Raw genomic sequence first — 13,762 nt, forward strand, 5'->3', positions numbered from 1 at the left:
AATTAAATGAGAACGTGAGTTTACTTTTGAAAAAGTTGACCTTTTGAAAACCTTCACACCGTCCAACGCCGGATAAAAAAAGATTATAAACAAAAGTAATTCCTTCTTTGCTCATATAAAGTAGCACTTGAAGCAGTTGGATTATTTTATGAATTGCATAAACTCATGATTCTTCCAATTTTTCGTCTTCGTCTTCATGGTTGAATGTACTTCTAGTCAACAGCGTCAGAATAATAAATGTAAAGCAATGTAACTAGTGATGTCATCAAACAGACGCATTGTTCCAACCACTGCTCAGTGTAGGTACCCAAACTAAGTCTGATGATTCCCACTTACTATTAACCACCTGAAGTAAGCTGGTTACTGCTCCTATGAGCCAACTGCATTAACCACCTCACATAAGTGCACCACCCTGGCATGCAGAGTGGAGCAGCAGCAAAAGACGGGGTCCAGCGCTCCACCCTGATTTGTAGGTCGGAGCAGCGGCCTCAGAGTTGGTCAAGTGCGCCTGCCTCTTCACGGATGCTGGTTTTAAAGCAGGATATGCTGCTTTCTGTAGCGTTCCTTCGGGTTCTTCTTCAGGTAGCAGCTCTGCACCTGCTGGCCAGCCCAGTCCTGCTGCGGTAGGGTCCCACTCCGCGGGGAGGCGTCTAATCTCCATTAGTGGGACCGGACCAGGGAGTGGACTGACCGCGTAGATGTTCTTATACCCATGCAAACTGATCTGGTTTAACATGAGTTGAACTGGCCCTGGCCTTGTTTAACTTTGGTGGAATGGTACTCTAATCTCTCACTAGTCCTAGTCATGGGTTTTCATCCGTGGGTAGGTTCCATCACCATTGTGTTACCTCATTCTAGATAGAAAGTGGCTTGACAGACATTTATTTAAATGAGAATCTTCAAGATTGCCACTTTAACTGTCCTCTAGTCTGGTCTTACTATATCCACCCATATATAAATGTGTGTGATGCATCAGGATTCATGAATGAAGCATCTTTTAAAACGTAATTTTTAGATTATTATTTTACATCTATTAAGAAAAACATATACAGGCAGTGAACTACAAAAATAATACATTCATGTGAACAACACACAGTCTCAAACACGCACAGGCGCTCAACACTCGCACAGTCTTGAAGAATGCTCTCAGGCGACCTAAAGAACACACAGGGTGACACAGGGCGCGGTCAGTCCTCCTTGGAGTGGGGTGTGACTTCCATGTTGACCACCTGCAGCTCAGTCAAGTTGCTGCTCCCGCCTGCCTGCTGGCCAATAACCATCTAGGAGGAGGGAGGGGGCGCAGTCAGCCTTTTGTGTAAACATATGTATAAGTATATATATTTGTGTTAGAGTGTACTTACAGAGTGCAGCTGAACTGCTGATACTGGGATCTGAGTGACGGGAGGCAGCGAGGTCAGAAACACCTGTTGACCTGAAACACATCATCGTGGTCGTTATGGGACTGATATGTGAAAGTGGTTGTCATGGTGATGCGATGAAATAGTGCAGCGTTTCTCACACGTAGCTCTTTTTTTGGCGGACCACCAGGTGTATTAACGGCCACCAAAGTATGTGTTGCGACCCATTTTAGCATTTTTATTTTTCAGCATCTTTCCGAGAGAAATACCCCCCTCCATGTAAACTAAAGTCAGTTTAATTATTATATACAGTCTATGTTAAGTCAGTTTAACCTGAATTATATACCGTTTATTTCTCCCACACTGGAGCACCACTGGTATGCATTGCTTGATGCTGTTGTAGAGCCAGCAGGATGCACTTCTAAACAGTGATTTTATGACATCAGGAACAATTCATTTCGTAACAGTATGGACCAAACCCCAGTTTCCTGGGTAGGTATACACCACTAGACACACTAGTATTTAGTTCCCCGTCACATGTCTGTCATTCAGAGCGTGAATATCTGTTGAATATCTAATAACCCCTCCCCCCACAACAACACCACTGTGGGAGACACTGGAGAGACTCCAGATCCGTGGTTGTCATGGTACCTTGCTCGTGGTTGGGGGCGGAGCCGCTCTGAGAGAAGGTGTTGAGCAGTGTCAGACCACCGTCCGTCAGGGAGGAAGTGGGCGTGGCGTACATGACTGTGTGACCTCCTGGATACATCATGTGACTCGCCACCGTGGAGGGGAGCGAAGAGGTCACGATAGTGGCTGAAAGAGAGAATAAAAAAAAACTAAGAAAGAAAGAAAGACGAGGTCAAAGAGTGCGTTTTGTTTGCTAGGTTGTGCCGCTGCAGAACCCTGGCCGTGTTGCTTACAGGCTGCAGTAGCCCGAGCACGTTCAGGCCTCAAGGGTTACCTGTGGAGGCGGTGCAGTGAAGCTCAGAGCTCTGATTGGTGGTCAAGTGATGACCGCCGGGCTGCACCTGGATGGCCTGCAGCTGCTGGGACATTCCTCCTCCTGATGGATGGGTAGAGGTAGAGAATCACCAGACACACATCAGACGACGCATCGATACGAGGAGAGGCGGGTGGTTGCTAGGTTACAACGTGGTCGCTACGGTGCCCACATGGTTTCTAGGGTTGTTAGGGTGAGCCAGATTGTTGCTAGGGTAAGCCGGGTGGTTGCTATGGTAAACACAAGGGGGTTGTTATGGTACGCCAGAGGGTTGCTAGGGTAAGCAGGGTGGTTGCTAGGGTAACCACAAGGTGGTTGTTATGGTAAGCCTGATGGTTGCTTGGTTGGGAGATTGCTGCTGGGGTAAGCCGGGTGGTTGCTAGGGTAACCACAAGGCGGTTGTTATGGTAAGGCCGGGTGGTGCCAAGGTAAGCAAGGGTGGTGTTAAGGTAAGCCAGGGTGGTGCCAAGGTAAGCAATGGTGGTGTTAAGGTAAGCCAGGGTGGTGCTAAACTAAGCCAGGGTGGTGCTAAAGTAAGCCAGGGTGGTGCTAAACTAAGCCAGGGTGGTGCTAAACTAAGCCAGGGTGGTGCTAAGGTAAGCCAGGGGGGTGCTAAGGTAAGCCAGGGGGTTGCTAAGATAAGCAGGGGGGGTTGCTAAGGTAAGCAGGGGGGGGGTTGCTAAGGTAAGCCAGGATGGTGCCAAGCTGAAGCTGGGAATAGAATATTGAAAGTTGACCAAGACAGACGGATAGACAGGTAGAGGCACAGAGAGGCAGGCAGTGCTGACCGGTTAGTGAGACAGGCAGACGGAGCAGTGTGGCTGGCTGAGAAGAACCAGTGCTAGTGGGGCCGGTGCCCAGGGGTCCCTGCAAAGCCAGCTGCTGGCCCTGCAGCTGTCCCTGGAGCTGGCTGAGTGGGATGGTGTGGGTCCCATGGGGGAGAGGGGTGCCTGCTGGGGGAGGAGGAGCAGATACATCAGCCTAAAACACTCCTGAAGGCCCCGCTAACCCTGATGCTAAAGGCCCCGCTGTACCTGATGCTAAAGGCCCCGCTGTACCCTGATGCTAAAGGCCCCGCTGTACCCTGATGCTAAAGGCCCCGCTGTACCCTGATGCTAAAGGCCCCGCTGTACCCTGATGCTAAAGGCCCCGCTGTACCCTGATGCTAAAGGCCCCGCTGTACCCTGATGCTAAAGGCCCCGCTGTACCCTGATGCTAAAGGCCCCGCTGTACCCTGATGCTAAAGGCCCCGCTGTACCTTGATGCTAAAGGCCCCGCTATACCCTGATGCTAAAGGCCCCGCTGTACCCTGATGCTAAAGGCCCCGCTGTACCCTGATGCTAAAGGCCCCGCTGTACCCTGATGCTAAAGGCCCCGCTGTACCCTGATGCTAAAAGCCCCGCTGTACCCTGATGCTAAAGGCCCCGCTGTACCCTGATGCTAAAGGCCCCGCTGTACCCTGATGCTAAAGGCCCCGCTGTACCCTGATGCTAAAGGCCCCGCTGTACCCTGATGCTAAAGGCCCCGCTGTACCCTGATGCTAAAGGCCCCGCTGTACCCTGATGCTAAAGGCCCCGCTGTACCCTGATGCTAAAGGCCCCGCTGTACCCTGATGCTAAAGGCCCCGCTGTACCCTGATGCTAAAGGCCCCGCTATACCTTGATGCTAAAGGCCCCGCTATACCTTGATGCTAAAAGCCCCGCTGTACCCTGATGCTAAAGGCCCCCAATGGTCCAGGATGATAGAGCCAAAATCCATCTCACCATACCTTTACATATCACTTGATATAATTAGAACAATGGTAGTCAATTAATGTGTTAACTTAAGCATGTGCATAAAGACCATTACAGGCACAGTTACCAGAATGTGCAAGCTCTGAAAAAACTACAGCCGTTGTCAAAAATGACTTCATATGAGTGTCTTCTGGACAGCTGAAACCTGCACATCGCCCAGCGCCGATTGAAAACGTATCTTTCCACACTGCAACCTGACCCACGGATACAAAGCTATAAACAACTCCAATCAAAAATTGAGTACTACAGACAGTTTTCTTATTGGATGGGTGTAATGCACTTGCATGATACTACAAATGCTGCAGACCAAAACATCAGCTAAATACTTGTGATGCAACAGGTTTGTTGTGTTCATCAGTATTAGTCTGCATCACTCTCCGACACATGGGCAGTGGGCACCTCCCCAGGAAGCTGGATTTCTTCAGATCCTTGATCGCAAATACAACCCTTTATCTTGGGTTTACTGGTACCTTATCAAGTCACCTCTATCTTGGGTTTACTGGTACCTTATCAAGTCACCTCTTTCTTGAGTTTACTGGGACCTTCTCTGGGACCCACATCTCTATGTTTACTGCATACAGCCCTTTATCCATACCTGTCCGATACAATGGGCATCAAGCCATGTAGTTCAATGGAAAGCCATGAAAGAGATCTTGACCCGCTGAGAATACATGCCGTGCCGGAGGTGGAGCTTGGACCTACCAGACATGAGGGTGAAGCCCCCAGGTAGCATCACGCTGGTGGAGGTCTTGAGAAGCGTGCCGTTTGTGGTGGAGGAGGAGGAGGTGCAGCCCTGCCAGTGAGTAGGGATGCTGGACTGCACCTGAAGAACTCCTCCCGATGAAGAGCCGGAGGAGACGACGGACGTGGGTAGGGAGGAGACGGTACTCTGCAGACCGGCGATGGTGAAGGCTGGCTTGACCATCTCCTAAACACAACCACACAGGAACTACTGTAGTACTACCAAAGTATTGGTAAGCAACGTGGTACTAGGTTAGTACAGTGGGACTAGCACCATGGGACTAGGCTAGCACCTTGGTGCTACTGTACCACCATTCTGTTAGTGAGTACGTGGCAGGGCATCACAATTAATTGCACATTGATTTAAATAAAATAAGATATATAGAAAAGTCACAAGTCACGCAATTTTTTTTAGATACATAAGGAATAGCACTCAAACTATGTGTCCAAGTTTCGTCTGACATGATGTCATGTGACGGGCTGACCAGGTTATCAAACTGAATTGATAATCTGCCTAAAAGCAATAAATCACAGATCACAATATGGGCCAAAATAAATAAATCCCAATGGCAATTTTTGTCCAAATATCCTAGTGACCTCATTAACTAGTACTTGGGATAAGATCAAAAACAACCCCAGCTATTTACCTTGGTGACCTCTGTGCAGCCTTCAGCCTCAGACACCTGGTACGTTAGGTCCGTCTCCTCGAAGCCCGTGGCGCTCATCCGCTGGTCGGAGGACGGGTCGGAGCGTGGCGGGGAGTCGGGGGAGTTGAGGCAGGTCTGGATCAGGGCCTTGCCCGTCTCGCTGGTGATCATGGGCTGCAGCTTCCTGGTGGCGAAGGTGTACACGTGGCCCGTCTCACTGGCCACCAGCAGCAACACCTGGGTCCCCGTTAACGTAGACAGCTCATAAGCCTAGAAGGAAGCACACAGAGATGGACCAATCAGGGTCAGGTGACAGATAATTACTCCAGGTGACATGACATTACTCCAGGTGACATGACATTACTCCAGGTGACAGATTATTACTCCAGGTGACAGATTATTACTCCATGTGAGATGACATTACTCCATGTGAGATGACATTACTCCATGTGAGATGACATTACTCCAGTAACAACAATAATCCAGTAACCACAATACTCCAGTAACCACAATACTCCAGTAACCACAAAACTCCAGTAACCACAATACTCCAGTAACCACAATATTCCAGTAACCACAATACTCCAGTAACCACAATACTGCAGGTTAAATAACATTACTAGTGTAAGACTCGATTGCATCAGTCACTCGATATGTCATTACTGCTGGAAAAATAACAACTCTAATAACAAAACATTTCTCGATTTGACATAACATCAACATTACCCCACATCATCCATTATGTTCTAGGGTAGTGTTGTGGTCGCATCAGAAAGGTCTACAAAGGATTTGCATGCTCCATTATAGAATGTATTTTAAAACGAATATTCAGCGAGTCATATAGCCAGCAATACATTCTTCAGAAACCGGCTTTGTTAACTGAGCCCTGTTGTGTGTAGTTAAAACACATACTCACTTTCTTCATAATGCCAGTCTTCCTTTTGCTAAAAGTTGTGTAGCGTCGGAGTTTGTTGTCTATGAATTCCATTTTAATTTTGACACGTCCGCGGGTTTTCTTGCCCGGCTTTGCCCCAGCGACTCCGGGAGCGACCCCGCCGTACGCCCCGGTCAGTACCCCGGAGCTCTGCGCTGAGTGTCCAAGCTCTCTCTCCGATCGCTCCCGCTTCACCCCTCTCCGCTCCCCGCCGGAGCCCTGGGTCTCCTCCTCGTCCCCGGAGTCGGAGTCCTGTTCAGAGGCGCTGTAGACCAGGTCGGGGTACTCGGTGTTCATCGGTGCGCTGGGTGAAGGGGTCACCTGGAGGCTGCTGGCTCCAGTCCCGGGTCGCCCTCCTCCGGCTCTTGTTCCCATTCCGTTCTCGTCTCCTCCAGGCCTCCGGAGCCCAAATCCGCTTCTAAAAAAAAATCTCCCAACCTCTAGACGGCTAGTTATCCGAGCAAGTTAACCAGTAACACTAGCGCTTGTTAGGTACGTTTGCTAGCTGGACGTTAACTAGCGGAATGCTACGCTACCTAGCATTAGCCGCCGAGCTAGTGGATTTGACAGCGTTTACTTTAGCATATCTTCCGATCTTCGGAAGACATCGATACTACAACAATCGGCGGATGAACACATCTGCGTGCAATAATATTTATATTTATAACAAGACTGATGTGAATAATAATAACGTTATTTACGCAAAGTTATAAAGTTGAGTTCTCACGGACCAATGAGGGCCCAGCCCCCCCGCTCTCCAAATAAGGAAGTGACGAACAGCGCTCACTCGTATCAATGCGCCGTCACATATAGTACCAAACTACTTCACATCCAAAAACGCATACAACGATACTGATAATACTCAATTTTAAAGCAGCGTATTTAATGATGAATGTGTCAGTATATCAAGTTAAGAATACGAAGAATCAAGAACAAATCCGCGCACATGAAAAAAGGAAAGCTGGTTACACCCACAAGAAGAACTACTTTCCGCCATATAAAGAAACACGTTGCCTTTTATGGCAGCGGTGCTCCTTATTTGGTCAATCATTGGTTTTAAGCGACCTGACTGAGGGTCCAGAAAACACGCACACATACACATACACATACACATACACATACACATACACATACACATACACATACACATACACATACACATACACATACACATACACATACACATACACATACACATACACATACACACATACACATCCACAGACACAGACACAGTCACAGACACAGACACAGACACAGACACAGACACAGACACATAAACAGACACACTTGATATACTACTATGTGTTTATACTACTATACAGTACATACGACATCTATATACTACTATAATATGATCGATATACTATAATATTCACTTCATCTTTTCTTCCAAACACACACAAGCTCTTGCTGCGTAATGCTCTCAGAACAATATGGCAAAACATTTACCATGTTGGCATGGTGAAGAGCATTGCAGTTTTTTGTAGCATTGTAATTTATTTTACTAGTTTTTGATAGAACCGCTCATTACACCACAAGGTTGCGACAAAGCCCTATTGCCATATATACATAATATATCAGATGCTACTGAGAAAGGGCCTAATCGGTATATGGCGGCATACATCCTATGCAGAGGAGGTACTTACAGACCGGCAAGTGATACACAGACCTGCAGGTGATACACAGACCGGCAGGTGATACACAGACCTGCAGGTGATACACAGACCGGCAGGTGATACACAGACCTGCAGGTGATACACAGACCGGCAGGTGATACACAGACCGGCAGGTGATACGATACACAGACCGTCAGGTGATATACACAGACCGGCAGGTGATATTGATATACAGACCTTTGGTGATATTGATACACAGACCTCTGGGTGATATTGATACACAGAGCTCTGGGTGATATATATTGATACACAGACCGCTCCAGACCTTCTTTGAAATAACCCATTCACAAAGAATAAACAGCATAGAACATTATTTGTACTCTATCAATCTTTATTGAAATCTCTGTTGACTAATTAAATGATTATTCATCCCCACCCTCTGGTGGCCGCATTATGCCATGCGGCAACCATGGTGAAAGTGTGGTTACTATGGTGATGTTATGGTTACTATGGCGACTGTGTCAGCAGATCCAGGTGTATGTGGACTTTGCCGGGAGAGCTTGTGGTCACCTCCATCACCTCCACTTGCGGGACAAATGTGTCTGTCTGCCTGCCGTCTGACTGCATGTGTCTGAAATAGAAAAGATGAAGTGAATATTATAGTATATCGATCATATCATAGTAGTAGATATTGTACTGTACAGTAGTATAAACCCCTTAGTATATAAAGTATTATAAAGATGAAATAGATTTACATAAATGTAGTGTGTGTGTGTGTGTGTGTGTGTGTGTGTGTGTGTGTGTGTGTGTGTGTGTGTGTGTGTGTGTGTGTGTGTGTGTGTGTGTGTGTGTGTGTGCCAGTGTGCGTGTGTGTGTGTGTGGGGGTGTGTGTGGGTGTGTGTGTGTGTGGCCTTCTGTATGTATTGTACTGTGTGTTTGCATATGTGTGCATGTGTGTGCGTGCGTGTGCGTTTCGCTAATTAACTGAATTAGACCCGCGACGGTGAGTCGCGTGATACGAATATTTTCTGCAGGTTCTCCAGTGGTCCAGCAGGTGACGCCCTCCACTATGACTCACAATTAAATATTAAACTAGCGGGTTTTCTTTTATGTACTTTTCCAAGAACCATTTATTTAACAATTTATAGTTGGACAATTAATAATTGTTAAACCCTAGTTGAAACCTAGTCGAACCTATTTTGTCAGCAACCAACATTTTATTGTCATGTTGTTTAAGTCTTTGTCTTAAGTGTTAACCTTTTACAATAGGACATTGTTTTGACATTTAACTCCACATGCCCTGCCCATTCCCCGCCCCCGAGTTACAGCGCAGCCAAACCTCTCCAACCGTCCTCCCAGATCTCTACACACCTAGACACCTCAAGACACCTCCAGACAACTCAAGACAACTCAAGACATCTCCGGAGATCTCCAGACATCTCCCAACGCTTCAAGACAACTCCAGACGTCTCCCGACATCTCCAGACCGATCCAGGAGGATCCAGACGTCTCCAGAAGAATGGCAGACTCCACTGCTCTGTCCGCCTCTTCGTCTTCATCAAACTCTTCTTCCCTAAAGGGTTTCATGTCGTCAGGTAGGAAGGTCTGCACACCAGGCGGGATAAGAGCTACAAACTAACCCTGTAGGACTTAGAGTTAACCATGTAGGACTATTAGTGAACCCTGTAGGACTAGTTAACCCTGTAGGACCTCATCAGTTAACCCTGTATGACTATACGAGATAACCCTCTAGGACTATATTAGTTAACCCTGTAGGATTATATTAGTTAATATGACTTTAGGTGTCAAACCTAGGACTGTGGTTAGTTAGCTAAGTTGTTTCATTTAGGATCTAAAGTGATTCATGATCAACTGTATCAAGTGAGTTTCTTTATAAAGAGCCTTTGTCCTCAAAACAAATGTGCTCAGCTGACCAACAGATTAGGACCCCCCGATTGGACCAACAGATTAGGACCCACCGATTGGACCAACAGATTAGGACCAGCTGACCTGACTTAGATGTACATTTCAAGCCAGACATTTGTGTGCGTGCGTGCATGCATGCATGCATGGGTGCATGCATGGGTGCATGGGTGCGTGCGTGCGTGCGTGCGTGCGTGCGTGCGTGCGTGCGTGCGTGCGTGCGTGCGTGCGTGCGTGCGTGCGTGCGTGCGTGCGTGCGTGCGTGAGTGTATGTGTGGTGCGTGCGTGTAATAATATTCTCTCTTTACCTAGAGCTGCTATATTGTATTATTAATACGATTCTCTTCAGCCCTAGAGCTTATATATTGGCGAGAGACGCTGAAGTCAGCGGCTGGTTTTGGCCTATCCCTGCTGGTCCTGGTTTCCTTGGCGACGCTGTCAGTCATCAGCGTGGTGTCCTACCTGACACTGGCTCTGCTATGTGTCACCATCACCTTCAGGTGGGAACAGAGACCATACCATCCTGTAGACTAGACAGGTGATGTTACCTGTAGAGTAGACATAACTCACCGCGAGTACAACAAGACCTCCAGGTGATGATACCTGTAGAGTAGCTCACCACTAGTACAACAGGACCTTCAGGTGATGTTATTGTATCATTGAATCATAATATAGATTTGGTTTATCTCCAGAGTCTACAAGTCTGTGGTCCAAGCTGTTCGGAAATCAGACGATGGACACCCTTTCAAGTAACACACACCCACACACATATATACAATGATATACACACCCTCACACACATATTTACACTGGCGCACGCACACACACTCGACCTCCCATCCTAAAGCTATGACACCATAGCCTAATGCTGACAGTCTGTGATGCCTGACTCTATAACATCACAGCCTAACACTATGACATCACAGCCTAAAGCTATGACACCATAGCCTAATGCTGACAGTCTGTGATGCCTGACACTATGACATCACAGCCTAACACTATGACATCACAGCCTAAAGCTATGACACCATAGCCTAATGCTGACAGTCTGTGATGCCTGACACTATGACATCACAGCCTAAAGCTATGACACCATAGCCTTATGCTGACCGTCTGTGATGCCTGACACTATGACATCACAGCCTAACACTATAACATCACTGGCTAAAAATGACATCACAGCCTGGCACTATGACATCACAGACCATGGCCACGACTATGGCTATGACACCCAGGTGTCTTCCTCCCTCTTCCCCCCTGCGCTGAGCAGGTCCCTGCTGGAAAGGGACGTGTGTGTAACGCCAGAGAGCAGCAGGTGGGCTGCAGACCAGGTCCGGGACCACCTGAACCACCTGCTGGTCCACACCAGAAGACTGCTGCTGGTGGAGGACCTGGTAGACTCCCTCAAGGTGTCCACACACACACACAGACAAAATGTACACCCGCACCAGCACAGACACAGGCACACACACACACATACACACACTAACGCAAACACATGTTTCCACACGTTTATCCATACTCATGTGTGTGAATTGCAGCTTGCTGGGGGCATGTGGTTAATGACGTATATCGGGGCAGTCTTCAACGGAATCACCGTCCTCATCCTCGGTAAGTGGCACTGTGCATCTTCATCATCATCATCTTGTTGGTTACTGACTAGTGATGTCATCTTCCTCTGCAGCTGACATAATTTGCTTCACTTCACCACTGGTTTACCAGAAGTACAAGGTACCACCTTCACCACGGCAATGACTTACAGCCTCACAACACCATGGCAACCAAGATCACCATGGATGGAAACATATAACAATGGATTATGATATTTGACTTGGCTGTGTGTGTGTGTGTGTGTGTGTGTGTGTGTGTGTGTGTGTGTGTGTGTGTGTGTGTGTGTGTGTGTGTGTGTGTGTGTGTGTGTGTGTGTGTGTGTGTGTGCCTGTCTGCTCGTGTAAACATGTCTGTGTGTGTATTCCAGACCCAGATTGACCGGCGTGTAGAGCTAGCACGATCCAAACTCAAGGAGACCGTGGACAGGTGAGTTGTTAGACAGGAGAGGTGTAAAACTGGTGAGATGATGTAAGCACTTCACAGACTGTCTTTCTGTTGTGTCTCTCAAGGCTGCAGGATATGTTACCTGGATCTATCAAACGAACGAAAGCAGCCTGACCAGCCCTCGGCAGAATGGACTTCACTCACTCTCTGATATTTGAGATTTGAAACAGTAAATATTAAAGATTATGTTCAATATCTCAGTGGATGTGAAGTTTATTTCTGAGTATTCCAGTTACCAAAGGTCAGCCTGCATGCTGGAGGTCAAAACCATCAAAGAAGGGAGCCACACAATGACCTTTTGCTGAAATGTCCAACCCCTACCTGCTCCTTATGGACCTGCCTCTCTACTGTCTAACCCCTGACTGCTTAGTCCAGAACACTGAAGATGTCTCAGTCTCTTACACTATAAAGAACACTGAAGATGTCTCAGTATATTACACTGTCCAGGGGTCTCATTTATAAAACTGTGCGTTGGATCGTTACTAAAAGTGTACGTACGCCCAAAAGCCATGTTTTGCGTGCGCCAAAAAATATTCAGATTTATAAAAACCTGCGTATGCACACCGTACGCAATCTTTGCTTTATAAATCACAGAGTGCCTACAAGTGTGCGCAGCTGTATCAGCTTCACGTTCCGCCCTGTATACGCCCCCTTTTTAACCATAAATGGTCAATGCAAATTACCTCATGAATGCGATCTGCATATAAAACAGACTCAGATGCAAGTATTATGTCTTGTCGGAAACAATGGCAGAAGTACTGAGAAAAGCAAAAAAGTGAAATTTCACGGAGGTTGAAGTGGAGACACAAAGTAGTTTTGTTCGGCGGTCACGGGATTGGGATTGCCAACAACAAAAAGCAGAGTGAGTGGCAACATGTTGCAGCAGCAGTGAACTCTGTCAGTAGCACGGAGCGCACAGTCCCAGAATTAAAAAAGAAGTGGTCTGACATAAAGTTAAATATTTTTATGTAGCCTACCAATAAATCGTTATGGTCGCTAAAGACCCTCTCCCTCCGAATCCTGCCAATTGCATGGTCCGCCAGAAGTGCCATATGGTACCGCTCACCTCTGTATTTAGGGTTACGGTAATAAGACCGAGAACACCTTGGATATCATAATCACCCACGTAAAATGTTCTTGAACATAACCCCTTTTTAATGCCTGATTTGTCATGAAAAGCATCAAGAATAACGGACAACGATTGAGATGAGGAGTGTGGCTTGGTTTTCCAAACTTGGGATTTAAGTGACATTTGATTATGTGTTTACAGTGTCAAATAAAAATATTATGTTATTGACACTATTGGACATGCTTTATTCCATGCAGTCGCGCCGTCAGTGGACAGTATGGAATGACGGGATTAAATATAGGCCTAGAGATTTTTTTTATTTCTATTCTAAGGAGATGTTTCTGGAGTTATAACTGAGAAATAACGCAGTTGACTTAAATTATTCTGATTACATATAGATTTAACGCATGATACGGGTTGAAATTACATTTATGAAGGGTGTTGATAAAACTTAATCGTTCTTCTATTCGGTCTGACTTCAGTTCACCACGTCACCTTCTGTGTCGCCAATTCTCCTTTTCCTCCAAACCATGCGTACGCATGGGTCAGAGTTTGCTTAGGGCTGCGCACTTTTTCCCGTCAAGTAGGTTTTTTATAGATCACAACCTTGGCGTGATCAC

At 46.9% G+C, this 13,762-nt stretch overlaps 2 protein-coding genes across 4 annotated transcripts; one reads left to right on the forward strand and one right to left on the reverse strand.

The window, feature by feature from the left end:
* Nucleotides 1–36: 36 nt before the first annotated feature.
* LOC130379680 (serum response factor-like) lies at nucleotides 37–7,250 on the reverse strand. 3 transcript variants are annotated; one of them, XM_056586661.1, is made up of 8 exons: nucleotides 6,459–7,250; nucleotides 5,543–5,812; nucleotides 4,857–5,082; nucleotides 3,150–3,311; nucleotides 2,323–2,424; nucleotides 2,010–2,174; nucleotides 1,362–1,432; nucleotides 37–1,280 (listed from the first exon to the last, which is right to left on the reverse strand). In XM_056586661.1, exons 1-8 carry the CDS (start codon nucleotides 6,849–6,851, stop codon nucleotides 1,188–1,190), a joined length of 1,482 nt encoding a protein of 493 aa, XP_056442636.1. In that variant the 5' UTR covers nucleotides 6,852–7,250; the 3' UTR covers nucleotides 37–1,187. The 3 variants fall into 3 exon arrangements, with proteins under 3 accessions (XP_056442636.1, XP_056442634.1, XP_056442637.1); XM_056586659.1 differs by having other exon boundaries at nucleotides 3,150–3,314; XM_056586662.1 differs by lacking the exon at nucleotides 3,150–3,311.
* Nucleotides 7,251–9,471: 2,221 nt separating this feature from the next.
* LOC130379245 (reticulon-3-B-like) lies at nucleotides 9,472–12,240 on the forward strand. The gene is made up of 8 exons (XM_056585962.1): nucleotides 9,472–9,690; nucleotides 10,368–10,518; nucleotides 10,711–10,767; nucleotides 11,289–11,427; nucleotides 11,560–11,629; nucleotides 11,703–11,749; nucleotides 11,997–12,055; nucleotides 12,139–12,240. The coding sequence occupies exons 1-8, from the start codon at nucleotides 9,615–9,617 to the stop codon at nucleotides 12,185–12,187; spliced, it is 648 nt and encodes a 215-aa protein (XP_056441937.1). The 5' UTR covers nucleotides 9,472–9,614; the 3' UTR covers nucleotides 12,188–12,240.
* The last annotated feature ends 1,522 nt before the right edge of the window (nucleotides 12,241–13,762 follow it).

This window comes from Gadus chalcogrammus, chromosome 3, assembly GCF_026213295.1.
Source record: "Gadus chalcogrammus isolate NIFS_2021 chromosome 3, NIFS_Gcha_1.0, whole genome shotgun sequence".
Taxonomy (NCBI): domain Eukaryota; kingdom Metazoa; phylum Chordata; class Actinopteri; order Gadiformes; family Gadidae; genus Gadus; species Gadus chalcogrammus.